A 22,482-nucleotide genomic window follows, 5' to 3' on the forward strand; every position below is an offset into this window, starting at 1 on the left:
TTTTCTAATCATGATGTTTGCCTGTTAGTAAATACTGGAGAGACAGAAGTGGGCTTCTTACCAACATTTGGGCCCTGTTACCTAAACCTTTATGGAAGTCCAAGAGAATACACTGGATTCCCAGATCCTTATGATGAGCTGAATTCTGGAAAGGTTAGTTCATGTTTTTAAATATATTTCAAGTATCTTGTCTGCTTTTTGCAGTTCTGTTTCAAACAGGATATCTTTTTAAAATTTAGTATATTCCATATTTCCTTTTAAAAATAAAAATAATTTTAAAATAATGTTATTTTAACATAAATTAAATTAAATCCAAAATAATTTATTCATCAATATTGAAATTAGTGCTTCAGACTTTTATTTCTTATATTTCTCTGTTTAACTGTTCCAAGCATCAAATGGAATAAATTCATTCCATCAAATTTAATTCAGAAAGAAAAATTTTGAAAAGAAAAAAGAAAAGAAAAATATATAAGAGTATAATACATTTCTTCAAATTCTGTGAATATATACTACCTTAGGATAATGGATTGTAGGTGGTATGAAGAAAACACAGCCCTTAGGATGTCAATTTGTTTATTAATTGAGACCAAAAGGAGACACATGCTCCCTATGTTCTTTATTTTCAGAGGAAATCCTGATAGTTTTGTTGCTGAAGCATCAGAATCCAGTGGTACAGGAACAAATTGGTGGTAGTAATTGAGATGCATTGTGGCCCACAAAAACAAAGGGTGTTATGTGTGATCTGCTTGCTCCATGTTGCATAGGACAGCTGTAGATTATTATTCTAGGGATTATTATTCTAGACTATTCAGGGGAGAGATTTGCCAAATTGTCATATTGGGACATCATGGTAAATAAACCATGGATAGAAGATCCATGGTTTGCTCAGCTGTATCTGCTGAGAATGATGGGGCAGCAGGTACCGGCACGCTACCTCACCATGGCTCATTCCCGACAAGCCAAACTTCTGCAGAATTCTGGCTTGTTGTTCCGTGTGAATACGGTCTACAACTTGTTTGGAGAAAATAGCTGTGTTTCACGGCTTCATGACTTCATTGTATGGTATAATTTGTTGACTATTGCTTCTACACCAAGCCAAATTATATTTAAAAAAGATTTCAGCCTTAAATTAATGGTTCTTTCACATGCAAATTAATAAGAGTGGATATACAGAAAAGCAACCAGTTCTGATGGCATGCCTGCATTTTTTCCCATGGAGGCTCTGATGTCTTGCTTCAGCACAACAAAATGCTAATGGCACGAGAAGAAATGGTGACAGGGAGTTACGCATTCACAACATAGCATATTGGCTCTTTTGCCAGCTGCCCTTTTACAAAAGAATATGTAACTTTCTAAGCACTTTGATTCTAGATGTGTTTTTCACGTAACAGTAGAATCAGATCTTGAGACAAGGCGTTGTGATCTTTCACAAATTGCACCAGTGTTAAAAATCAAATATTGTTCTTTCTCTAGAACCAGCAATACTTGTGTCTATTTACAATATACAAAACACATAATGTCTAATCCATCTAGGGAACATAGGTATGCAGAATCAGGCTTCCACCTGCATATCCCTAGCTGACAGACACTCACACAAAGTTGGCCCCTAGTCCAATTCAGCAGCCAGGACCCTGTGCGTGTCTAGCTCTGTAAATGAAGCTGGAATCGGCAACAATAAGCTGTTCGCAGAGGCATGACAATGAATTGAATTGATTCCTCCCGCTGCTTCTTCCCTGCCAAACAGTTAATTTGATGAGAATCTAGCCTCTTGTAAGGATATTCAGGAGCAATATGATAAAAGGCTTAGATTTTGTCTTCAAATACATACTGAAACACGTTTGATAAGTTTTAGTAGTAAAACAAGAATGAGGTGCCTTAAATATTTCTTCATTCATAATGTTAGTAAAAGGGGGAATGTCCTTCTTTTTGCATATGTGATCAGATATGGAGATGAAAGCGTGCCGATAATATCTACAGTATGAAATCTGATGCAGTATCAGCCAGGTATATATTGAAGTACGGTGTTCTGTTTATATTTATAGGGAGAAGGAGTAGCTTACAGAGGCAGAATTCTAGTTGAACTAGCTACACTACTTGACAGCAAGCCCCTAACTAAGAAAATAGAAATGATACCCAGTGATGACATTCTAGTTGTTGAGGTAAGTGCTGATAGTGAATATATAATAGGAAATATTTAACCTTGTTACCATTAGAAACAAGATGGCATGAAGGCTTTACATATCCCAATTAACTGGTGTAAACATCACCCTCTTTTTCCAAGTGACTGATTATCAGAATAACATCTAGTCATAATTATCTATTGAAATAAAAACAAAGCGCTTTGAAGACCTAACAAATTTGTTACAGAATAAATCTCTTGTGAACTAGGGTCCACTTCATCAGATATATGAGGTGTTATCCTGAAATGACAGACACATACACACCAGCCTTCTCCAACCTGATATTTTGGATTTTTAGGTAGGTTTGTAGCTACAGGGGGTAGGAGTGAGGGGTGAGGGTATTGTCCCCCTCAACAAAAATTGTATCTCACCAAATGAAGTTTTCCTTCAGTCTCTAAATTTCTAGCATTGCAGAGGGTGACAGTAAAAATCTTTCATACTTAGATCTCTTGTATAGAATTCAAAGTCAAAGCTGTCAGTCTGGAATATCAGTATGCTAAAGGATATTGTAGCACCTTTGAAACTAATTGAGAGGCAGTCTGGCTGGATCAGGGCCATGGCAACCTCACACCATGGCCCTGATCCAGCTTTTGGAGAGTGCAAGAAGGAACTGCAAAAAGCAGCTCCTTTTTGTGTTCTCCAAGGGGCGCCATAGCCATGACAATGCAGCTTTATGATGCCCCATCAGTGCTGCATCATGTGGATACAGCACCGCAGGAGTGTGATGATGGCACATGCCGTGTGGACCGGCACATACCAAAATGGCGCCCTGGGGGCAGGGTTAGGGCACCCAGCGTGCGGACGCTGAACCCTAACTCTGCTCACAGAGTCCAAAATAATCCAGTCTGGGACAGCTTTAACTGCCTTGGCTCAATACTAGAGAATTTTGGGAACTGTAGTTTTGGGAGACATTTAGCCTTCTCTGTCAGAAAGCTCAGGTGCTATAATAAACTATGGCCTGTTACAGACTGCCAAAATAAAGCTGCTTCGGGTCTCTTTGGAGGTATGCTATTTAAATGACACATGGGTCCTAAGATTCTGGAGGTTGCGCCAAAGTCACACTCCATTCCTAAGCACTGGAGTGCAGCTGTGGTGCAGCTTCCGGATTCTTAGGATGCATGCATCATTTAAATAGCATACCTCCAAAGAGACCCCAAGCAGCTTTATTTTGGCAGTCTGTAACAGGCCTATAATTCCCAGGGTTTCCAACACTGAGCCAGGGCATTTAAAATGGTCTCAAAGTGGATTATTTCTGCAGTTTGTTTTGTACCTATGTTTACAAAAATTTGTGTACCAACTTTTTCAGGCTGCATTTGTACTGCAGAAATAATGCAGTACGACACTGCTTTAACTGCCATGACTCCATCTTATGGAATCTTGGGATTTGTAGTTTGTTGTGGCACCAGAGCTCTCTGACAGAGCAGGCTAAATATCTTACAAGTCTACAAATTCCACAATTCCATAACATTGAGCCATACAGTGTCAAACTGCATTATTTCTGCAGTTCAAATGCAACCTCATTTAGTCTCAATGGTGCCACAAGATCCCTTCATCACTTTGCCTGCCTCATACTATGGACATCTAAACTATATTTCTAAATGCTGGTTACTGCAGTGCTAGAAATTTGGGGAATTGAAGGAATAGTTAATTTGGAAAATACAGAATTCTTATTAAGAGAAAGAAAGCCATAACCACCCCACTCCCCACTGTTGCAACATCCTGGCTCTAGCTGTCATAGTCAGTTGTCAGACACTATGGGAGTTGTAATCTCAAATATCTGGAAGGTACCAGTTTACTGAAGGCTGTACTGTGATGGACTGATTATGTTAACTCTTTGTTGAATATTGAACTTGATTATTTCTTGTGGTTTTAGTGTAATGGAATTTCCCCCTTTTTTTTCAAAGATATACTTAAGAGACAGTTCTGAGACAGTATGTAGAGAGCTCTTGTAGCACCTTTGAGACTAACTGAAAGAAAGAAGTCGGCAGCATGAGCTTTTGTAGACTTAAGTCTGCTTCCTCAGATGCATTTGGTGGAATGAACATCTAAGGTAGTAGACTTAAGTCTGTGAAAGCTCGGGCTGCCAACTTCTTTCTTTCAGTTAGTCTCAAAAGTGCTACAAGATTTCTCTACATACTTATTCCACAGACTAACATAGCTATACCTTTGAATTCTGGGACAGGACTGACATAGAGCATATCATATTATATTCCTTGATATCCTAAAAACACTCACTATCTCAGTCACTGGTGGTTACTTCTAGAAAAGTATGGTTCCATTTGGGCCATTAGATCATCAGAGTGGAATGAAAGAGCCATTGATCTCTCCCAGTTTTAATGGGACAAAAATCCATTCAATATTAGATGATTTCTGTAATGATCAGATATTGCAGCAGTTATACTTTACCCTTGAAAACTGTGAGCCATGAGAATTTCTGGGCCCTTACTGTATATCAAATGGTACAGAACAAAGCTTAAGAAATGATTGGGCGGGGGTGTCTTTCTATTCATTCCTTGATATAATTGGGGAAGAGAAAATATGATAACCTTCCTAGTTTTAACAATTGATTTCGCATTTATTTCTGAAACTTTCATCATAGATTTTAAAAGTATTGATTCATTTGATTCACCATCTGTCTGATTTCCTTCATAGAGGCAAATGTGTGTGCATTTTTAGGTGAGGCACCGCTTTACAAGTACCTTGATTAATTTAGTTGCTGTATCTGCTTGAATTTACAGAAATATCAGCGCAGAAGGCAATACAGTCTCTGTGCTGTGTTTCATTCTGCCACCATGTTGCAAGATATTGGAGAGGCTATCCAGTTTGAAGTTAGCATTGGAAATTATGGCAACAAATTTGATACCACCTGTAAACCACTGGCATCAACAACTCAGTACAGTCGTGCTGTCTTTGATGGTGTGTATTTCTTTTACAGAAAACAAAAATAAAGACATAAGGAGTGGGAGGAATCATTACTTGTAAAACGGCATGGTACACATCGTCCTGAAGAACATGTGCTGCTCCCTGCCACCTCTGCTCCCTTCTGCTATTCTAACCATCTGTTTTTTGCCACCGCCATTTATTTTTGTCCAAAATTTTATACTGAGGAGTCTTTCCTAGCAGAAGCTAGTGGCTTCCATGTCCGTTGGGTAGTCAGTCCATTTTAGGTTTTACTTCAAACTTTAAAGCACTATTCAGAGTCACAGCATATTTTTGGATTCAGAATTTTGGACAGCTCCTTTAAAGTTCATATTAAATCCTGGCACAGATCTGTCCTCCCAGTTCCTGTTGATCCTCCTTCAAAGTGTTGTACTGTGGCAGCATTGCAGGTGGCATGAACCTGGGTGGCCAGTGTGGATGAGGTGGCCTCAGGCAATGTCCGCAACCATCCCATCCAAACTGAACCTCCTTCCAAATAAAGCAGGCTCTTGAGGCGTGTGCACTGGATATTTCTTTGCTGCAGCATTGCTGCCGAAGGAAAGTGGCTGAAACAACTCTCCAAAGTCTATGATTTCTCTGTGCTAGAGGGCCTGCCTGACTTTTCCCTGGCTGAGGATTTTGCCATAATTGGAGAGCTGTGGAGAACCTCAAGTGGAGAGTCTCTCTAGGGCAGTGGTAAAGGCTCTGTCAGTGAGGTATTTGTGTGCACACTTATGCATACACTCATCCTTTGCAACCCATTTCCCAAAGTGATTTTCTCACTCTGCCTAATGGGAGGGCTAACCCTGCTTTTAAATCTACCAATGCTTATATGCATGGAATTCTGATTAAAAATAAATGTATGTGCATTTTCAGTTTATGGTGATCTTGACTTAAAACTTTTCAATTAAATCAAGAAAGTAACCCTTCGTGCCTTTCAATACATTAAAAAGCAAAACAAAAAACAGGGTAGGCATAATAATTGCAAAGGATTCATTAAAGAGAAATTCTGTGCTTAGTTCTTAATTGGGAAAGCTCCATCCCCAGAGGATGAATATGACTACTGAAATCCAAGATGTCCCTTGCTGGGAGACCTGGTGTGCATTTACACTGGAGGAATCATACAGTATGACACCACTTTAAGTGCTGTTGCTCCATCCTATAGAATCATTGGATTTGTAGTTCTTTGAGGTCTTTAGCCTTGTTTGCCAAAACCTGCTGATGCCTCACAAAACTACAAATCCCACGATTCTATAGGATGGAACCATGGCACTTACAGTGGTGTCAAGCTGCATTATTTCTACAGTGTAGATGCACCCTAAATAAATCAGTAATAATGATGCGTCACAATTGTATTCACAGGGTCAAACGGTAACACTTATTTTTCTAAAGTCTTGTTAAGTAATCAAGTAAAAGAAAAGTAGTCAATCATTGGCCCTTCAAGTGTTGAACTACAGCACACTTGATTCCTCACCCTGGCCTATGTAAAGGTTTATGGGAATTGCCATCCAAAACTATTTGATAGCCAACATGTTGACCACCCTGCAATAAAGACAGTGTATAAGGCTGCTTGCTGTGCTGGGGGAAAATTTTTCTCCTAATGTTCACACAACAATATTTGGCCATAATGATTCCCCCCCCCCCCCCAAAAAAAAAAAACTAGCAGGTGCACCATGATTTAAAACCTGTTTACTTGCACAAAATACTGCATACAATTTGGACTGAATTTACCATTAGATGGAGTAAAGTAGATATGCTGGCCTTCCACACTGCAGAAATAAAGCAGTTTGACATCATTTTAACTGTCATGGCTCCATCCTGTAGAATCCTGAGATTTGCAGTTTGGTGAGTTATTCAGCCTGGTCAGATTGCTCTCGTGCTTCACCAAACTAAAGTTCCCATAGGATAGAGTCATGACAGTTAATGTCATGTTGAGCTGCTTTATTTCTGCAGTGTGGATACATCTGTCAGTGCCACTGAGTGGCAACAAGTTATGTTATTTGGTTGTTTGCTTATTTATTATCAGGGCATTTCTTTCAATTTTCTACCTCAGGAAACAAATTTCATTGCCAACAAAATCTGCAAGAAAGGAGTGTAAATAAGACATTTGAATGTCAAGATGATACATGTTCCTTTGTAAAAAATAACATTTAACACATTTGTGTTTCATGTCAGGAAATTACTATTACTACCTGCCTTGGGCAAACACAAAGCCAGTGGTGACACTGACTTCATATTGGGAGGATATAAGTCATAGACTGGATCCTTTAAACCTTATTCTTGCCATGGTAGAAAAATTGGTAAGTCATACATAACTTTTACTATTTAATTTTCCAAAGATGTCCAGACTTGTGAACAAAGAACTAAAAGTAACAATCATAACAGGAATTAAAATAAAACCACTAATGTTTGTTTTCAAATCTTAATAAAGCACAAGCTCAGTGAGATCACTTTTCATTCCTTTACCAGCTGGGGAACGCTGAAGAAATTTATGAAATTATGCATGGTTTGTCATCTGAACTGTAGTCTCACTTGCAGATCCATAATTTCTTCTTCGTGGTCTCTGCGAATCATACAAATGGGTTTCACTGCGCCTGCGCAGTGCTGCTCGGAACCTACTGGAATCACTGTGCAGAGCTCACTCTGCACAAATTGCAACTTTTTGGCGGTAACTCCGCCCACCCGTTATAAGGCCCCTGCCTTCCCGCTCTTTCCCCAGTTCCTTTTTTCCGCCGCGCTAGCTGCTTCAGAGGAACCTTCGCTTGCTTGACTTGCTTGGAATCACTTTCGTTTTTGACTTCGGACTGTTTTTCTGACCATTCTTTGTCTCCCGCCCCTGGTAACTTCGGACCTTCGGACTCCTTCGACTTTGAGATGCCTGCGGCTTTCAAGAAGTGCGACATTTGCAAGGGCAAGATGCCCGTTCAGGACCCGCACTCCACCTGCCTGCTCTGCCTTGGTCCAAGCCACGACCCAAAGGCCTGCGCACTCTGCAGATCCCTCTCTTCCCAGGCCCGGAAAAACCGTGAGTCCCGGCTTACTTCGGCGATTGCCCTGGGAAAGCTGCAAGAAAGAGGTTCGCGGTCCTCTTCTGTCCCGCCTCTGGGGCCCCCCGCTGCATCCTCTCGAGCAAGTGTCTCCAGCGTGGGATCGGGAAGAGCCACCTTCCCCAGCGTGGTGTGTGTCCCGGCCGGGACCCCTTCCACCACCGCCGATGTGGCCCGTGGCTCTAAACCGCCCAGTGCCACCGACAAACCCTCCAAGCGCCCCCATAAGCCATCGGGGACTGAGGGTACCGAACGGGCCTCCAAGCCAAAGGAGGGAGCGGAGGGCCCCCGTTCGAAGGAGGCTACCAAACCAGAGGACCATCTCGCCTCGCCTTCATCCTCCAAGGCATCCAAGGGACCGGGGCCTTCCTCATCAGCGGCGGCCGCTGTACTCTTGGATCTCACTGACAACCCATTCTTCCCTTTGGAGGAGACTCCTAAGACCGGGAAGAAGAGGCACCGTGACAAGACTGATCGTGATTCGGCCTCTAAGAAGGCTAAGTCCTCCAAGGAGAGACCAAAGGGCAAAGAGCGCTCCCCCTCCAGACGGGTCCGCGCCTCCGCCTTGCCAGCTCCATGCCAGGAGCCAACGTCGGTGGACCAGGGAGCCTCGGTCACGGCCCTACCTCCGCCGACCATGGACTTCACCCACGGTACGGGGGATGCCGAACCCCCTCGCTCCCTGGGGCATCGCTCTCCTTCCCATCCCGCAACGGATGATGAAGGGGACTTGCCCCTCACACAGGAGACCCCGGATCTCTTTTTCGACATGCAGTCGCGCCGCTACTACATGTCCGTGCCGGAAGACAGGGCCATGAGGGAGTTCACCAAGGTGAACCCCCATCCCTCAGACCGAGCCGAACCGGCCAAGTTGGTCCCCAAAGCATCGATCTACGAGAGATTACCTTCTCCATCCCGTAGACGTGACAGGTCGCCGTCTCCACCTCGTAGACGTGAGAGATCGCCGTCCCCAACCCGCAGGCGCTCCCGGTCCTCAGTAGACTTCGCCCGCCCAAGATCCCAGGTCAGGTTGAATGATCCTCTCTCTTCCGATCTGGACTCTGAGGACGAACCGCTGCCGCCTTCAGGGGCGCCCTCGGACGAGGATGTTCTCTCGGGTTCGGCCTCCCCTCAGAGGATGCATAACCCAGAGCCGGCTTCGCCGTCGGACGTCAGGGCCTTTACAGAACACGTGGTCAGGATGTCAAGGGCCCTCGACATCCAGCTCGCATCTCCTGAAGACGACGCTGAGGACCCGGTGGAGCGTCGGGTACATGGACGAGTTCCCACTCCACCATGTCTGCCTCTCCTACCTTCTCTCCAGACCATCGTCAAGAAGTCTTGGGACTCTCCGGCCACCCTATCGGCACCCTCCCGCAAGGTCCAGGCGCTCTACAGGGTCGCCCCGGCGAGTTGCTCCTGGTTGGCAGAACACCCCAGGCCGAACTCGGCCATTGTGGAAGGTGCCCAACACAGCTTCGTTCCGAAGCAGGCCACCTCCCCTGTCGACCGAGAGGCAAAGAAGGTGGACGGACTGGCCAAAAAGGCTTATTCGGCATCGGCTCTTGGGATCAAGGCCGCTAATTACACCGCCTGCATGGGGGCCTACATCCAGACCCTCATGGAACGGATCTCCCCCCTGGTTCCGGACATCCCGGATGACATCCAGAGGCAGCTGGTGGAGATCAAAGACGAGGCTCACTCCATCGGAAGCTGGCTAATCACCACTTCCAGGAACATGGTGGACTGTTCCGGAAGGTCCATGTCTGCAGCCATGGCTCTTCGGCGCCACGCATGGCTGAGGGCCTCCGATCTCAATCCCACGGTCAGAGCGGCCATCGAGGACATGCCCCTCGACGGGACTGGCCTCTTCCACGCCGAGACCGACGACCGCCTGAACCGCAAGTTCAGGATGAAGGCGGCGGCCAAGAAGCACGGCATGTCCTCAGCACCGGCTTCTCCGTTCCCGAAGCGACAGCGCCCGTGGCAACCGCAAGGTCAGTCACAAGGGACCTTCTCCCGGGACCGACAGCCCCAACACCAAGGCTCTCAGAGACAGCGCTTCCCTTCGCAGTCTTCCTCCTCCTCTGGCCGTCGCAACTTCCCGCCTCGGTACCGCAAGTCCCGCCGGCAGGAGACCGACCAGGGGAAGAAGAGAGCCTGAAGGGACGCAGCGCGCTTTGTCCCTTCCTCACCCATCCTTTTTCTGGACATCTTGAGGCCCTATGCTAACACCTGGGCCTCTATAACATCGGACTCGTGGGTTCTTAACATCGTCCGTAGGGGTTATGCCCTCGAGTTCCAAGAGCTCCCTCCAACTGGAGCCTTCATGTCCACTCCCCCCTCGGACACCCTTCTCGACGAAGTGCGCACATTGCTTGCTAAGGGAGCAATCTCCCCTTTGCCGCCCGACCAACATCCTCGGGCCTTTTTTTCCAGGTACTTCACTGTACCTAAAACGGATGGGGGCATCAGGCCCATCTTGGACTTGAGACAAGTGAACTTGTTTTTGGACTATCGTCGCTTCCGAATGGTAACCTTGGCCTCCATTCTGCCTCTCCTCCACCAGGGCCTGTGGTTCGCGACTGTCGACCTGAAGGACGCCTATTTCCACATTGGGATCCGGGAGTCCCACAGGAGATTCCTCGCCTTCGCTGTCGGCTCCGTCTCGTACCACTACAACGTGCTTCCGTTCGGCTTGGCCACGGCCCCACGAGTCTTCACGAAGTGCATGGCTCCAGTGGTGTCATACCTTCATCAGAAGGGCTTCATGGTTTTTCCTTACCTGGACGATTGGCTGTTCGCAGCCGAATCCCAGGACGAGTTACAGGAGGCAGTCTCATTCGCCTTGCAGCTCTTCGACTCCCTCGGGCTGGTGGTCAACAGGGAAAAGTCCCACTTCACGCCGACCAGACAGGTCAAGTTCATCGGGGCCATCCTCGACTCCGAGAACTGCCTAGCCTTTCTCCCTCCGGACCGCTTTCGGGCCCTGACGGCATCCCTCAGGCCTTGTATCTCCCACAGAAGGGTAAGAGCCAGAGATGTCCAAGTCGCCCTGGGCCACATGGCATCGACGACATTCGTCACCCCCTGGGCAAGACTGCGTCTTCGTCCGCTCCAATCCTGGTTCCTCTCCGTCTTCTCTCCGCTAGAGGACCCGCCTTCAAAGTGGCTCACGGTACCCAGACCTATAGCCGCTTCCCTCAGATGGTGGCTACACACCTCCAACGTCTGTACCGGGATGCCTTTCCATCAGCCCCAGACACAACTGACGCTGACAACCGATGCATCCCTGGAGGGATGGGGTGCCCACCTGCTCGACCTTGTCGTCAAGGACAGGTGGTCCGCACCAGACAAACTCCTCCACATCAACGCCTTAGAGATGCTCGCAGTGGAGAAGGCCTTGAGGGCGTTCGAGTACGCTGTCGCAGGGAGAGTGGTCCTCCTCAGGACGGACAACACCACCGTGATGTACTACATCAACAAACAAGGTGGCACCAGGTCCAGGACCCTGCTCGACCTCACGCTCCGCATCTGGGACTGGTGCATTCAGAGGCGCATACTCCTCCAGGCGATTCACCTTCCCGGAGAGGACAACGACCTGGCAGACCGCCTCAGCAGATCTCCAACGATGTGCCACGAGTGGAGGCTTCATCCCGAGACGGTCAGCGACCTCTTCGATCGGTGGGGAACCCCCCGGATCGATCTCTTCGCGACCAGATGGAACTGCCACTGTCCCCAGTTCTGCTCCAGAAAGCGATTCGACGGATCCCTCGGAGACGCATTCGCTTTCCTCTGGACGGGGGAGCTCCTCTACGCTTTCCCTCCGTTCCCTCTCATCATCAGGGTGGTGTCCAAGATGACAACGGACCGCTCCCATGCGATCCTGATCACCCCGTGGTGGCCGAGACAACCGTGGTTCGCATCCCTTCTCCACCTCTCCGGGAGATGCTTCCTCCGTCTCGACCCACGTCCGGACCTGCTGTCGACCCAGGACGGACGAATTCTCCACCCGGACATCGAGAGCCTGCCGCTGGTGGCCTGGAGGATCCGGCCCTAACCGCTTTGCCGGAGTCGGTGAGGACGGTGATCCTGGCTGCCAGAAAACCTTCCACCCAGCGCTCTTATGCCCTGAAATGGAGGAGATTTTGCCTCTTCCTAGACCAAAAGGGCTTGTCTCCTGCACAGGTGTCCACTCCAGTGGTGCTGGAGTTTTTGATGGCGCTTTTGGATGGGGGGCTGGCCCTCACATCCATCAAATGCTACCTGTCTGCCATTTGTGCCAAATATCAGTTCGGGGGGAGGGTGTCTTTTTTCAAGGACCCTTTGGTGAAAGGGTTCCTAAAAGGTTGTGCCAACCTATATCCTCCTGTGTTGGTACCAACGCCGGCTTGGAATTTGGAGTCGGTACTGTCCGCTCTCCAATCCAAGCCCTTTGAACCAATGGCCACAGCGGACTTGAGACTGTTGACTTGGAAAACCGCTTTCCTTGTGGCCATCACCTCTGCCCGCCGTGCGGGCGAACTCTGTGCCTTACGGAGGGACCAACCATTCCTAAGGTTCCACAAGGACAAGGTGGTCCTCCGTACAGACATTACCTTCCTGCCTAAGGTTGTGTCTTCCTTCCACATGTGCCAGGACATTGTGTTGCCCACTCTGGCATCCGATCCGACGTCGGATGAAGAGCGACGCTTGCACTCTCTTGATGTCAGGAGGGCGCTTGCGTTTTACCTGGACAGAACTGCTGCCTCCAGTCGGTCCGAGAGACTTTTCCAATGCTACTCGGAACCAAAGAAGGGGTTGCCTGTGTCTACGCAGAGGTTCTCCAAATGGGTGGCTAGCACCATCCACCTCTGCTATGAACTTCTGGGCAAACCGCTCCCTGGCAGGGTGCGGTCCCACTCCACAAGGGCGATGGCAGCATCCTCTGCATTCCTGTCTGGGATCCCTCTGGAGGATGTCTGCAAGGCAGCTGTTTGGTCCCAACCTCTAACCTTTATTAAGCACTATAGGTTGGACACCAGGGCCATCCGAGACGCAGCTTTCGGGAGGGCTGTGTTAGTCTCAGGGTTGCATTAGTTGCACTACTGATGTTTTTGTATTATACAGTTTACACTGTTACACTGTTGAATGTTGATCTGCACAAGTCCTATAGGATCGGTCTTGCATGACCTCTGTTCCCTTCTCAGGTTTAGCAGAGTTATTGCTATTTGATCTGTGCATGAACAAAAAGACTGACTCCTTTTATGGTTCAAGGTGTTTATTGTAATAAATATACCTTTGGTTTACCATAGCCTTGGTTTCAGGACACTCCCTCCGCCTCATACCTGAGCTTGTCAGTCTAAACCCATTTGTATGATTCGCAGAGACCACGAAGAAGAAGTACAGGTTGCTTACCTGTAACGGTGTTTCTTCGAGTGGTCATCTGCGAATACATACAAATCCCACCCGTCCGTCCCCTCAGTGTCCTGCTCACATTGGCTCTCTTTCCATCGCCTGCTTGGCGGAAAAATTGCGGAACTGGGGAAAGAGCGGGAAGGCAGGGGCCTTATAACGGGTGGGCGGAGTTACCGCCAAAAAGTTGCAATTTGTGCAGAGTGAGCTCTGCACAGTGATTCCAGTAGGTTCCGAGCAGCACTGCGCAGGCGCAGTGAAACCCATTTATATGTATTCGCAGATGACCACTCGAAGAAACACCGTTACAGGTAAGCAACCTGTACATATGTGACTACGGGGAATTGTTCATTATATCGGAAAGATTATGATGTCTTCTTGTATGTGTGCATGGTAGTCCTTTATAAATAATTTTTCTATAAGCAAATAATAATGAGAAATGAATCCAAATAACATGGTACTATGGCAGATCCATTTTTTTAAATCCACAGCAAACAAACATAGCCACTTTAAAATCAGGAATACAGGAAAAGATGGCAGAAAACCAGTTGATTGAGATATGGCTGAAGCTAATTGATGAACTCATGGAGGACCTGAGGTAGGTTTTCCCTGAGTATATCTCTTTTCAACTGCCAAAAGTGCAGTATTGTCACTCACAAAGACTAAACCAGCCTTTTCTTTTTCTTGTGAAGTGTCACATTTGCCAGGAGAGCAGGTTTCCTGACCTCCACTTCCAGAGTCCCCTGGTTTGAGCAATGTAGTGCCTATTAGCTAGTGCCTGGGATGTTGTTAGGAAATTGAGGCCTGATACCATATCAATTGTCACAAACAATTGGATGATGTTCCTAAATAATACTGGGATTTGTCTCTTCTTTCAGTAAGGAATTGCCTCACCTGGAAGGCAAGCACAATGTCACAGTCCTTGACACACAGATCCGCAAATTGCGGCTCAAATCGCTCAGCCAGATTCAAGAGGCAGCAGCAAAGATGAGGAATGAAGCCACAGATGTGAAGGCCACCCTGACAGAAATTGAAGATTGGTTGGAAAAAATAATACAACTATCTGAAGAGGTTTGTTCTCTGTCTCTCTTGCTTTCTGTGTGTATCTGGATGTAAATCTATAGTCCCATTCAGTCATTATTTACTGAAATGGAGTCAGCAATTGAAAAAGGAGTAGACTTGGGTTTCCTCCATTATCCCTTTCTTCATGTGGAAAGTGATAAGTCTGAAGAGGAGGTTTCTGTTCACATGAAGGTTCTCCACATGAGCAAAGGTAATGGAAAATAAGGGACCTTGCTTGCATGGAAAGTCTCTGTGTGACCAGGAACTTCTCTTCCTACCTATCACTTTGCATGTGAGGAAAGTAACAGAAGAAGAGGATGGGGCCTTCTCCTCTGCAAATTGGTTTCAACCTAGTAAATAATGCCTGAATAAGATTTATTGATAGTGCTGGATCTATCTACATATGTTCATTCATGTAAATGAAGGAGGTAAATCTTGATGTATTTCAGTCATATTCTTGCAAAGAAGAGTAAATTAATTCAAATATTTTCTTCATGGTGGGAAGATTATGAGTTTTTAATGCATTTCTCCAAAGATTTGTGGGGAGGGTGGGAGATTTGGAATATTTTCAAATGCAGATGGTTGAATCCGTACATAAAGCATCTGTGTATACGGAGGGATGACTGTTTTCCACAAATGGGAATTGGTAGTGACAGGGAGCAGACTGACAGAGGCAGCCCCCTGTGATTCCCTGCCATTACCAGCAATTTTCTGTCCTTGCCTATCGGCCCCCACCCTGCCTCAGCTATTTCCCATTTGTACTGCTATGCCTGGCCGCTGAATTTGGGATGATCTCCAGCCATAGGTGAGTTTGACTGATAAGACAGTAGTTCTTACTACATCCACCCAGAGTTATTCTGGCAGCTGGGACTGTGAGGGACTGTGGCTGCTACTGCAATCTTCCTCCTCCTTCTCATGGTCAATTTCTCACTGGCTCAGTAAAGCACTGCTAAAAGGTAGGGTGTGAAGCCTCCCTCTTGTGCTAAAGTGGTTGTTTGCCTGAGGTAAGGGAACAAGAATGAAAGCAAGAACTCAGATCATTAAAGAGGATGAAGGAGGGAATCAGACTAGAAAAAGGCAGTATGTGGATAAGGGTGTGTGCATATGTGAACACATTTGTGGTACCCTTTAGGAAGGAGTTTATTAGACAAGGGAAATCGGAAGTATAATCCAATGGCAAGCTGAACGTGATCATGGGGTTTCATGTTATTGCGTGATAGACTACCACACACAATTTTGCGCAATGGCAAGCTATTTTCAGGCAATGGGAAGTCAGTTTGAACGCAATTCGAGTACATGTAACTTTGCTAAACTAGCAAATTCACGTGAATGCGTTCTGGCCCCACTTTCTTTTCATTCAAAATTAAGAAAAATTCCTCCTGTGTGATAAACTCCAAAGTGTGATACCACATACGTCTTCAGGAGATATTTCATGGGTCTGTTCCTGGTATATAAAATAAGGCAGAAGAAACAAATTATAGGTAGAGCTTTGGTGGTGGTAGCCTTTTGTGATACTAGAGAATGATACTGATTATTAACAGAAAATGTTACTGTTTTTATAAAATCTTTGTTCTTTCCCTGATGGAAAACAAAAGCCACAAAATAGCATGCCTGATGTGATCATCTGGATGATCCGGGGAGAGAAGAGGCTTGCCTATGCACGTGTTCCTGCACATGAAGTTTTCTATTCCACCACCTGTCCTGGAGGCTCTGGAAAATATTGTGGAAAAACACAAACCATCTTTTTAAAGGTAACCTAATATAGCCCTAAATACTGCAAAGGCACCAAATCCTGTCTGATCTTGGAAGCTAAGCAGGGTCAGCCCTGGTTAATACTTAGATGGGAAACCATCAACAAATACCAGGTACTCTAGGCTTTATTTCAGAAGGAGGAAATGGCAAAAGTACCTCTTGAGTTCCCTAAGAAAGCCCTATCAAATTCATGGGTTTATCATAAGTCAACAGGCGACTTGAAGGCATATACATATATGAACACGCATACCTACCTATATGGATATTCTCAGATTTGGAACTTCACTACATTTTTTTGAGTCTACTTGCAATGTAAAAGGCATGTGATTTAAATCAAAGGAAGGGAATCTCTGAGACACATCCTCAGAAAAATGATCTCCTTAGAACCACTTTTAGAGCACATATTCCTCACCTTCTACTCTATAATGTAAATTTCTCAGGGTAAGATTGAAGTGTGCTTCCAATTTTTATTAGACTGGGTGGGTGACACAAGTGTTATTAGTATTAGGAGCGATACTGTGGATATCCAAGTCTGTTACTACAAGGAAACATTAAGAATGAGTTCTCCAAGTTCTAAAAATTGGACAGGGTTGAACACATTGTTGCGCAAGCGCTAGGAACAGAAAAACAGGAAAAGAATTAACAATCTACTTGTGTTTGTTTCCTGGATGTTGGCAAATCCAGGGCAATGTTCTAGTTAGAATTTGTTCAGAAGTTGTTGTAGGTCACTGCTTAATTTGAAATGCTTTTGGCTACTATTTTGAATTAGCTTCCAGTGCACAAAAATGCTAGGTAGGCCCATACATGTCAATAAACTGTCACTTGAGGCTGAAGTCATGCACATTTCTATTGTACATGTTTTATTGGTATTTGTCACATTAGAGGTCAGCTGGTCTTTCCTTTTCCTTTTTTATGTGCTTTAGTACCCACAGGACAAAAACAATGGGACCAAAATACCTGTACAGTTGCGAATTAACTTTTGGCTCGGCTTAAGCGCAGTAGAAAAAAAGTTTAACAGCTTTGCAGAAGGGACTTTCAGTGTTTTTGCTGAAATGGTAAGTATCCTGATGATTATTTTATTATTTTTATAACCTGAATTTTGCAATTGGGAATGCTGGAGATTTCCCTCCCCACACACACACACACACACACACACACACACTCTTACATTTTTAAGCAAATTGTCTCCTAAATTAACATATGGATCAGAGGTCAGATGTCACCAGGACTAAATGCTTCCTTGAATTTTATAATCTAGTTCTGGGTTCATAAATTATGTATACAAATGCAGAAAATAGGTGAAACTGCATGTGAAAAGGGGGAAACGGGTGAATTTAAGTCACTTTGGCTCCTGTGTCCACTAGATCAAGTACATGTCACCTGTTTTTTTTTACTCCATTATTATTTTTAAAAAATCTACCCTGCCCTGTATCAAAAAGATCAAAGCACACACAGCATTAAAACAACAGTTTAAATGGATGAAAACAAAATACATATTTTAAAAAAGCTAAAAACCTATCAAACACAACAATGAGTTAAAATGAGTATAAATGAGTACAGTTTAAGTCTCCCACTATCTGGAATTTCAAAATCTGAAATATTTCCAAATCCAAAACATTGTCCATACGAGGGGCTGAGGTAGTGACACAATTGCTTTCTGATGGTTCATTGTGTACACAAACTTTGTTTAATGCACAGAATTATTTAAAATATGCATAAAATTACCTTCATATGTGTATATGAAACATAAATGAATTTTGTGTTTAGACTTGAGACCCCTCTCCAAGATACCTTATTAAGTATATGCAAATAATCCAAAATATAAAGAAAAATGTGAACTCCAAAAACACTTCTGGCCCCAAGCATTTCAGATAAGAGAGACTCAATCAGTGTAAGATTATTGGCCCAATTGAATGTAAGGCAAATTCACATACGTTTTTAGTTAGATGTCAGTGAAAAGTTGAAAGTATAAAACTTTTGTTCACTCTTTAAAGTTACTTCATTCTTCTTTTTGACAGTATGAAAATCAGGCACTGATGTTTGGGAAATGGGGGACTTCAGGACTCGTTGGCCGTCATAAGTTTTCTGATGTCACAGGAAAAATTAAATTGAAAAGAGAGTATTTTTTGCCCCCCAAAGGCTGGGAATGGGAAGGCGAGTGGTTTGTTGATCCTGAAAGAAGGTTTGTTCTGTTTTGTTTTGATCCTTCTGTCATGTAACAAAGGGAGGGGACATGGGTGGCTTATATAATTTCTCATTGAGAAAATTTCAACATTTCTGCAGAAAGAGAAGAGAGCCATTAAATATTGCATTTTATTGTACAACAGGTCCATTAAAAACTCCCCTGTGAACCCATTTATATGATCAACATTAGTATACTCACAGAGGAAATACATCCTTAGGCTATATTGACACTGGATTTTATTAATACATAAAACATATTTGGTAGTTTCTAGTTTCTCACTATATTTATTGTTCCATCTTACCAAAAACTGAATCTTAAGAGGCTTTTGTACAGTTGTTTCCTGGCTCTCTCCCTGCCCAGTTCCTGGATGTGCCCCACCCTTCCTTACTTAAACTGGACATGTCATATACCAGACATATATACCACATCATTTTTTTCTGATACCATTGGTTTACTATCAGGCTGGAAGTAATTTTAATACAGGATGCTTATAAAAGTGGATGAAAATAGAAGGGGCAAAATGTATCCAGATCATATGCCTTTCCAACTAAACTATCTCAGTAAAATTTTAATTAATGCTTGAATAATAATAATAATAATAATAATAATAATATTCCACTTTTTCTCAGGGAATCAAAGTGCATTGCAACACTATGAATATAAAATAACAACAGTATAAAAATACAATTAAAACCCCTTAAACCCTCAACACACACCCCAGTCATTAAATCAGAACAACCCCTAAAAAGAAATAAACTGGTAAAAACTTTAAAACATTCCAACACAAATACAATAAAAAAATTCAGACAGATTCGGGCAAGAAATGAATCATCTTCTAGAAGGGGGGTAGGATGAGGACAATAAGTCAGTTCCAGTTCCGGTGTTGCACACAATGGTTTGGGGGTAAGAATAAAGGTAAGGGTAAGTGTAAGGGGGAGGCAAGTCACTAGTCTGGAAAGGCCTGCCAGAACAGATCTGTTTTAATAGCCTTCTTAAAGGCGTCCAAGGTGGTAATATGGCGGATCTTGTCCGGCAGGTCATTCCAGAGCCTGGGAGTGGCTGATGAAAAGGACCTCTTGAAGCAACATCCTTCCTTCTGTATTGTAATTTTTCCTCTATCCTTCCTTCAAGGAATTTAGAGCAGCAATGATATCCTTCCTTCAAGGAGTTTAGAGTAGCAATCACACCTCCTACTTTCATACTCACAACAACCTTGTAAGATGACTAGGCTGAATGAGAAATAATTTGCTCATCTATTAAGGTCTGTGGTTGAGCAAATCTGCAAATCCAACAATCTTAGCATTACATTATGCTAACTCTTAAACAGAAAAGCAGTGGAAGGAACGAACACATTTAAGAAGCATGTGAGGAACTGAGAGTTATGCATTTTATCCAGGACTGTGGAAAGTAGGCAGAATAAGTCCCCAGGCATGAGCCAAAAGGAAAATGTAACAAGGAGTTGGGCAACGTACAGACAGCACAGCAAAGGAGCAACTCTTTCATAGAGCCTAAGTTTAGCAGTTTAACAGTCCCAGTCAAAACCAGCTTTCCCCCAAATGGTACCTTTCCCAAATGTATTAGACTACAATTTCTGCAAGTCCTGTCAAGGAAAGCTGGGAAGTGCAGTGCAAAACACTGATCTGGGGGAAATGGCTAAAGAGTGACTGTTGCTTGAAGAAAGGCCCAGCCTGATTCAAATGCCTTCCTAGCCACATCTGGTCAGGATCAAGATGCCAGTAACAGCCAGGTTAAGAGATGACTTGATGGCTGAAAACAATCTGGGATATGGGAGGATCTGAGTACAGTATGGCCCCCATATCCTCATGGTAAGCTCCCAGGCTTACCATGGAAATATGAAACTATGGAGATTACTGAATACTATCAAAATGAATGACTTCCAGAAGACGTTGACCATAGAGTGGCACTGCTGAATCTAGATATACCTAGAAATAATACCTTCCTAGCCTTTTCTATGGTCTACTTCCACTGGATGTCATTCATTTCAATAGATTTCGCTAATCTCCATGTTTTGTGTCTGCCAAGAATGGACTCCTTGTGGATATGGGAGTTGTACAGTACTCAGTTATTCAGAGATAAATATCACACATGTACAAACAACTATGATACCTTTAGCTTTGTTTGTATATGTCTCTCCTAATTTCCACAGCAGGAAATAAACATGGGTGAGGAAGGAAGTAATGCCACAGGAATAATTGACTGTAATCTTGCACTCAGACTGCTTAAATTGCTTTGGCTTCAAATCAAAATCAGCGACAGTTTAGAATCCTGTGTGTATTTATATAAGTTATAAGACATTTTCCACATATAGAGTTTAAAGTCTGCAGGTTTGCATTGCAGACCCAAAATGTATATGGACCAGAATATTCATTTGCCTTTAAAAAGGCTGTTAAGTTTATTTTTCAAAGGCCAATAAACTCAGGAGAACAACTGCTGAGGTGATATGCATCACCTTGCATTGAACAGAAGATAATGTACAAAATGGAATTTGCTCAGTAGGTGGCAGTATAAAACAGAAAGATGTTCTTAGCAGTACCAGCTATCAGCCGATTTAGTATTTTCAGTATCATTTTATACATAAATCAGAAACCACTTGAAGGCACACAACAGAAATAATACATATTTTCAGGGTTTTGTTTTTTTGTTTAAAAGATCATATATGAAAAGGGCAAACATATTTGGAGTTTTCTTGTTCTTAGCATTTGTGTATTTATGTCAGATTTATAAAGCACACTGTAACTATAGCACAGGTGCTGTAGACAGTTTCAGAAGAAGGAACTGGCAAAATGACCTCTAGTATTCTTTGCCTAAGTTACAAAACACAGTGAAAGTCATGGTGTCATAATAGATTGACAGACAACTTGAAGGGGCGTACTTGGTGGTTGTTGTTGTTGTTGTATGCCTTCAAGTTGTTTCCAACTTATGGCAAGTTGTTTCCAACTTATGTTGAAGTGTATTTTCACTTGCACAAGTCACCACTATCACATCGTTTGAGGCTGAGAGGGAATGACGGTCACCCGGTGGGTTTCGATGGCTGAGCAGGGTTTCAAACCTGGTCTCCAGAGTTGTAGTCCTGTCTCAAACCACTACACCATGTTGACTCCAAAGGCATGCATGCATACACACACACACACACACACACACACACACACCTGTTATTACTGACTGTGATAGAGTTGGTTTCATAACAGTAGAAAAGTATATAATGCATTGAAGTGCTGGTTGCTTTTTCATTTCAGAACATCAATTCTTTGGTGCCAGATTTCCCAGATGTATAATGTGTCAACTTTTATACATACCTTTCTGTTGAATAAGGAAGTAACCATAAGGGATGGTACTAAATCGGTGATATGTCAGTGTACGATACTGAGCACTAAAAATCTCTTTTTGGTTTCATAGTTTGTTGACGGAAGCAGATGCTGGACATACTGAGTTTACTGATGAAGTGTATCAAAATGAGAGCCGCTATCCTGGAGGAGAATGGAAAGCAGCTGAAGAGAGTTATACAGATGTGGTGAGAATTGTTTTTCTGGATCAATGATCTTAAAACTATTGCAACTTTTTGTTAGGTATGTCTGCAATACAGTACATACCCTCTGGATAAATTGAGACACCTCCATTCTTGGCTTCTTTATGCTCTCTTATGGTTGGTGAGTTTGACAAAAAGAGTGCGTTTTGTACCACAGTCCAGCAGCTTGTAGCACTGTTGCTGTTGTTTTTAGTAACTAAATTAAGCTTTTTGATACTTTTGAACAATGGGAAAGCAAAGATTCACTTTCAAAAATATTAATTTGATTTTGGAATCTTGATACTATGACTGTAACTATTATTTAAATGTTACTTTCCAAGCTCTGCTGCAGGAACTATTTGACAATTTGGGACAATTTGACAGGAGTTTCCTTGTTCTGTTGAAGTGTATTTT

The 22,482-nt window shown here is 43.9% G+C and overlaps 1 protein-coding gene across 5 annotated transcripts in view; it reads left to right on the plus strand.

Moving 5' to 3' along the window:
- MYOF (myoferlin) overlaps positions 1–22,482 on the plus strand; it is a 119,575-nt gene that overhangs the window by 65,578 nt on the left and 31,515 nt on the right. For all 5 annotated transcript variants that reach the window (XM_042457123.1, XM_042457124.1, XM_042457125.1 and 2 more), the window contains 10 exons: positions 29–153; positions 2,046–2,162; positions 4,922–5,099; positions 7,278–7,402; positions 14,035–14,141; positions 14,422–14,614; positions 16,201–16,356; positions 17,281–17,412; positions 18,376–18,539; positions 21,960–22,074. In XM_042457123.1, the coding sequence (XP_042313057.1) occupies positions 29–153; positions 2,046–2,162; positions 4,922–5,099; positions 7,278–7,402; positions 14,035–14,141; positions 14,422–14,614; positions 16,201–16,356; positions 17,281–17,412; positions 18,376–18,539; positions 21,960–22,074 (1,412 nt within the window). The remainder of the gene's footprint in view (positions 1–28; positions 154–2,045; positions 2,163–4,921; positions 5,100–7,277; positions 7,403–14,034; positions 14,142–14,421; positions 14,615–16,200; positions 16,357–17,280; positions 17,413–18,375; positions 18,540–21,959; positions 22,075–22,482) is intronic.

The sequence above is a fragment of the Sceloporus undulatus genome, chromosome 3 (genome assembly GCF_019175285.1).
Source record: "Sceloporus undulatus isolate JIND9_A2432 ecotype Alabama chromosome 3, SceUnd_v1.1, whole genome shotgun sequence".
Lineage (NCBI taxonomy): Eukaryota > Metazoa > Chordata > Lepidosauria > Squamata > Phrynosomatidae > Sceloporus > Sceloporus undulatus.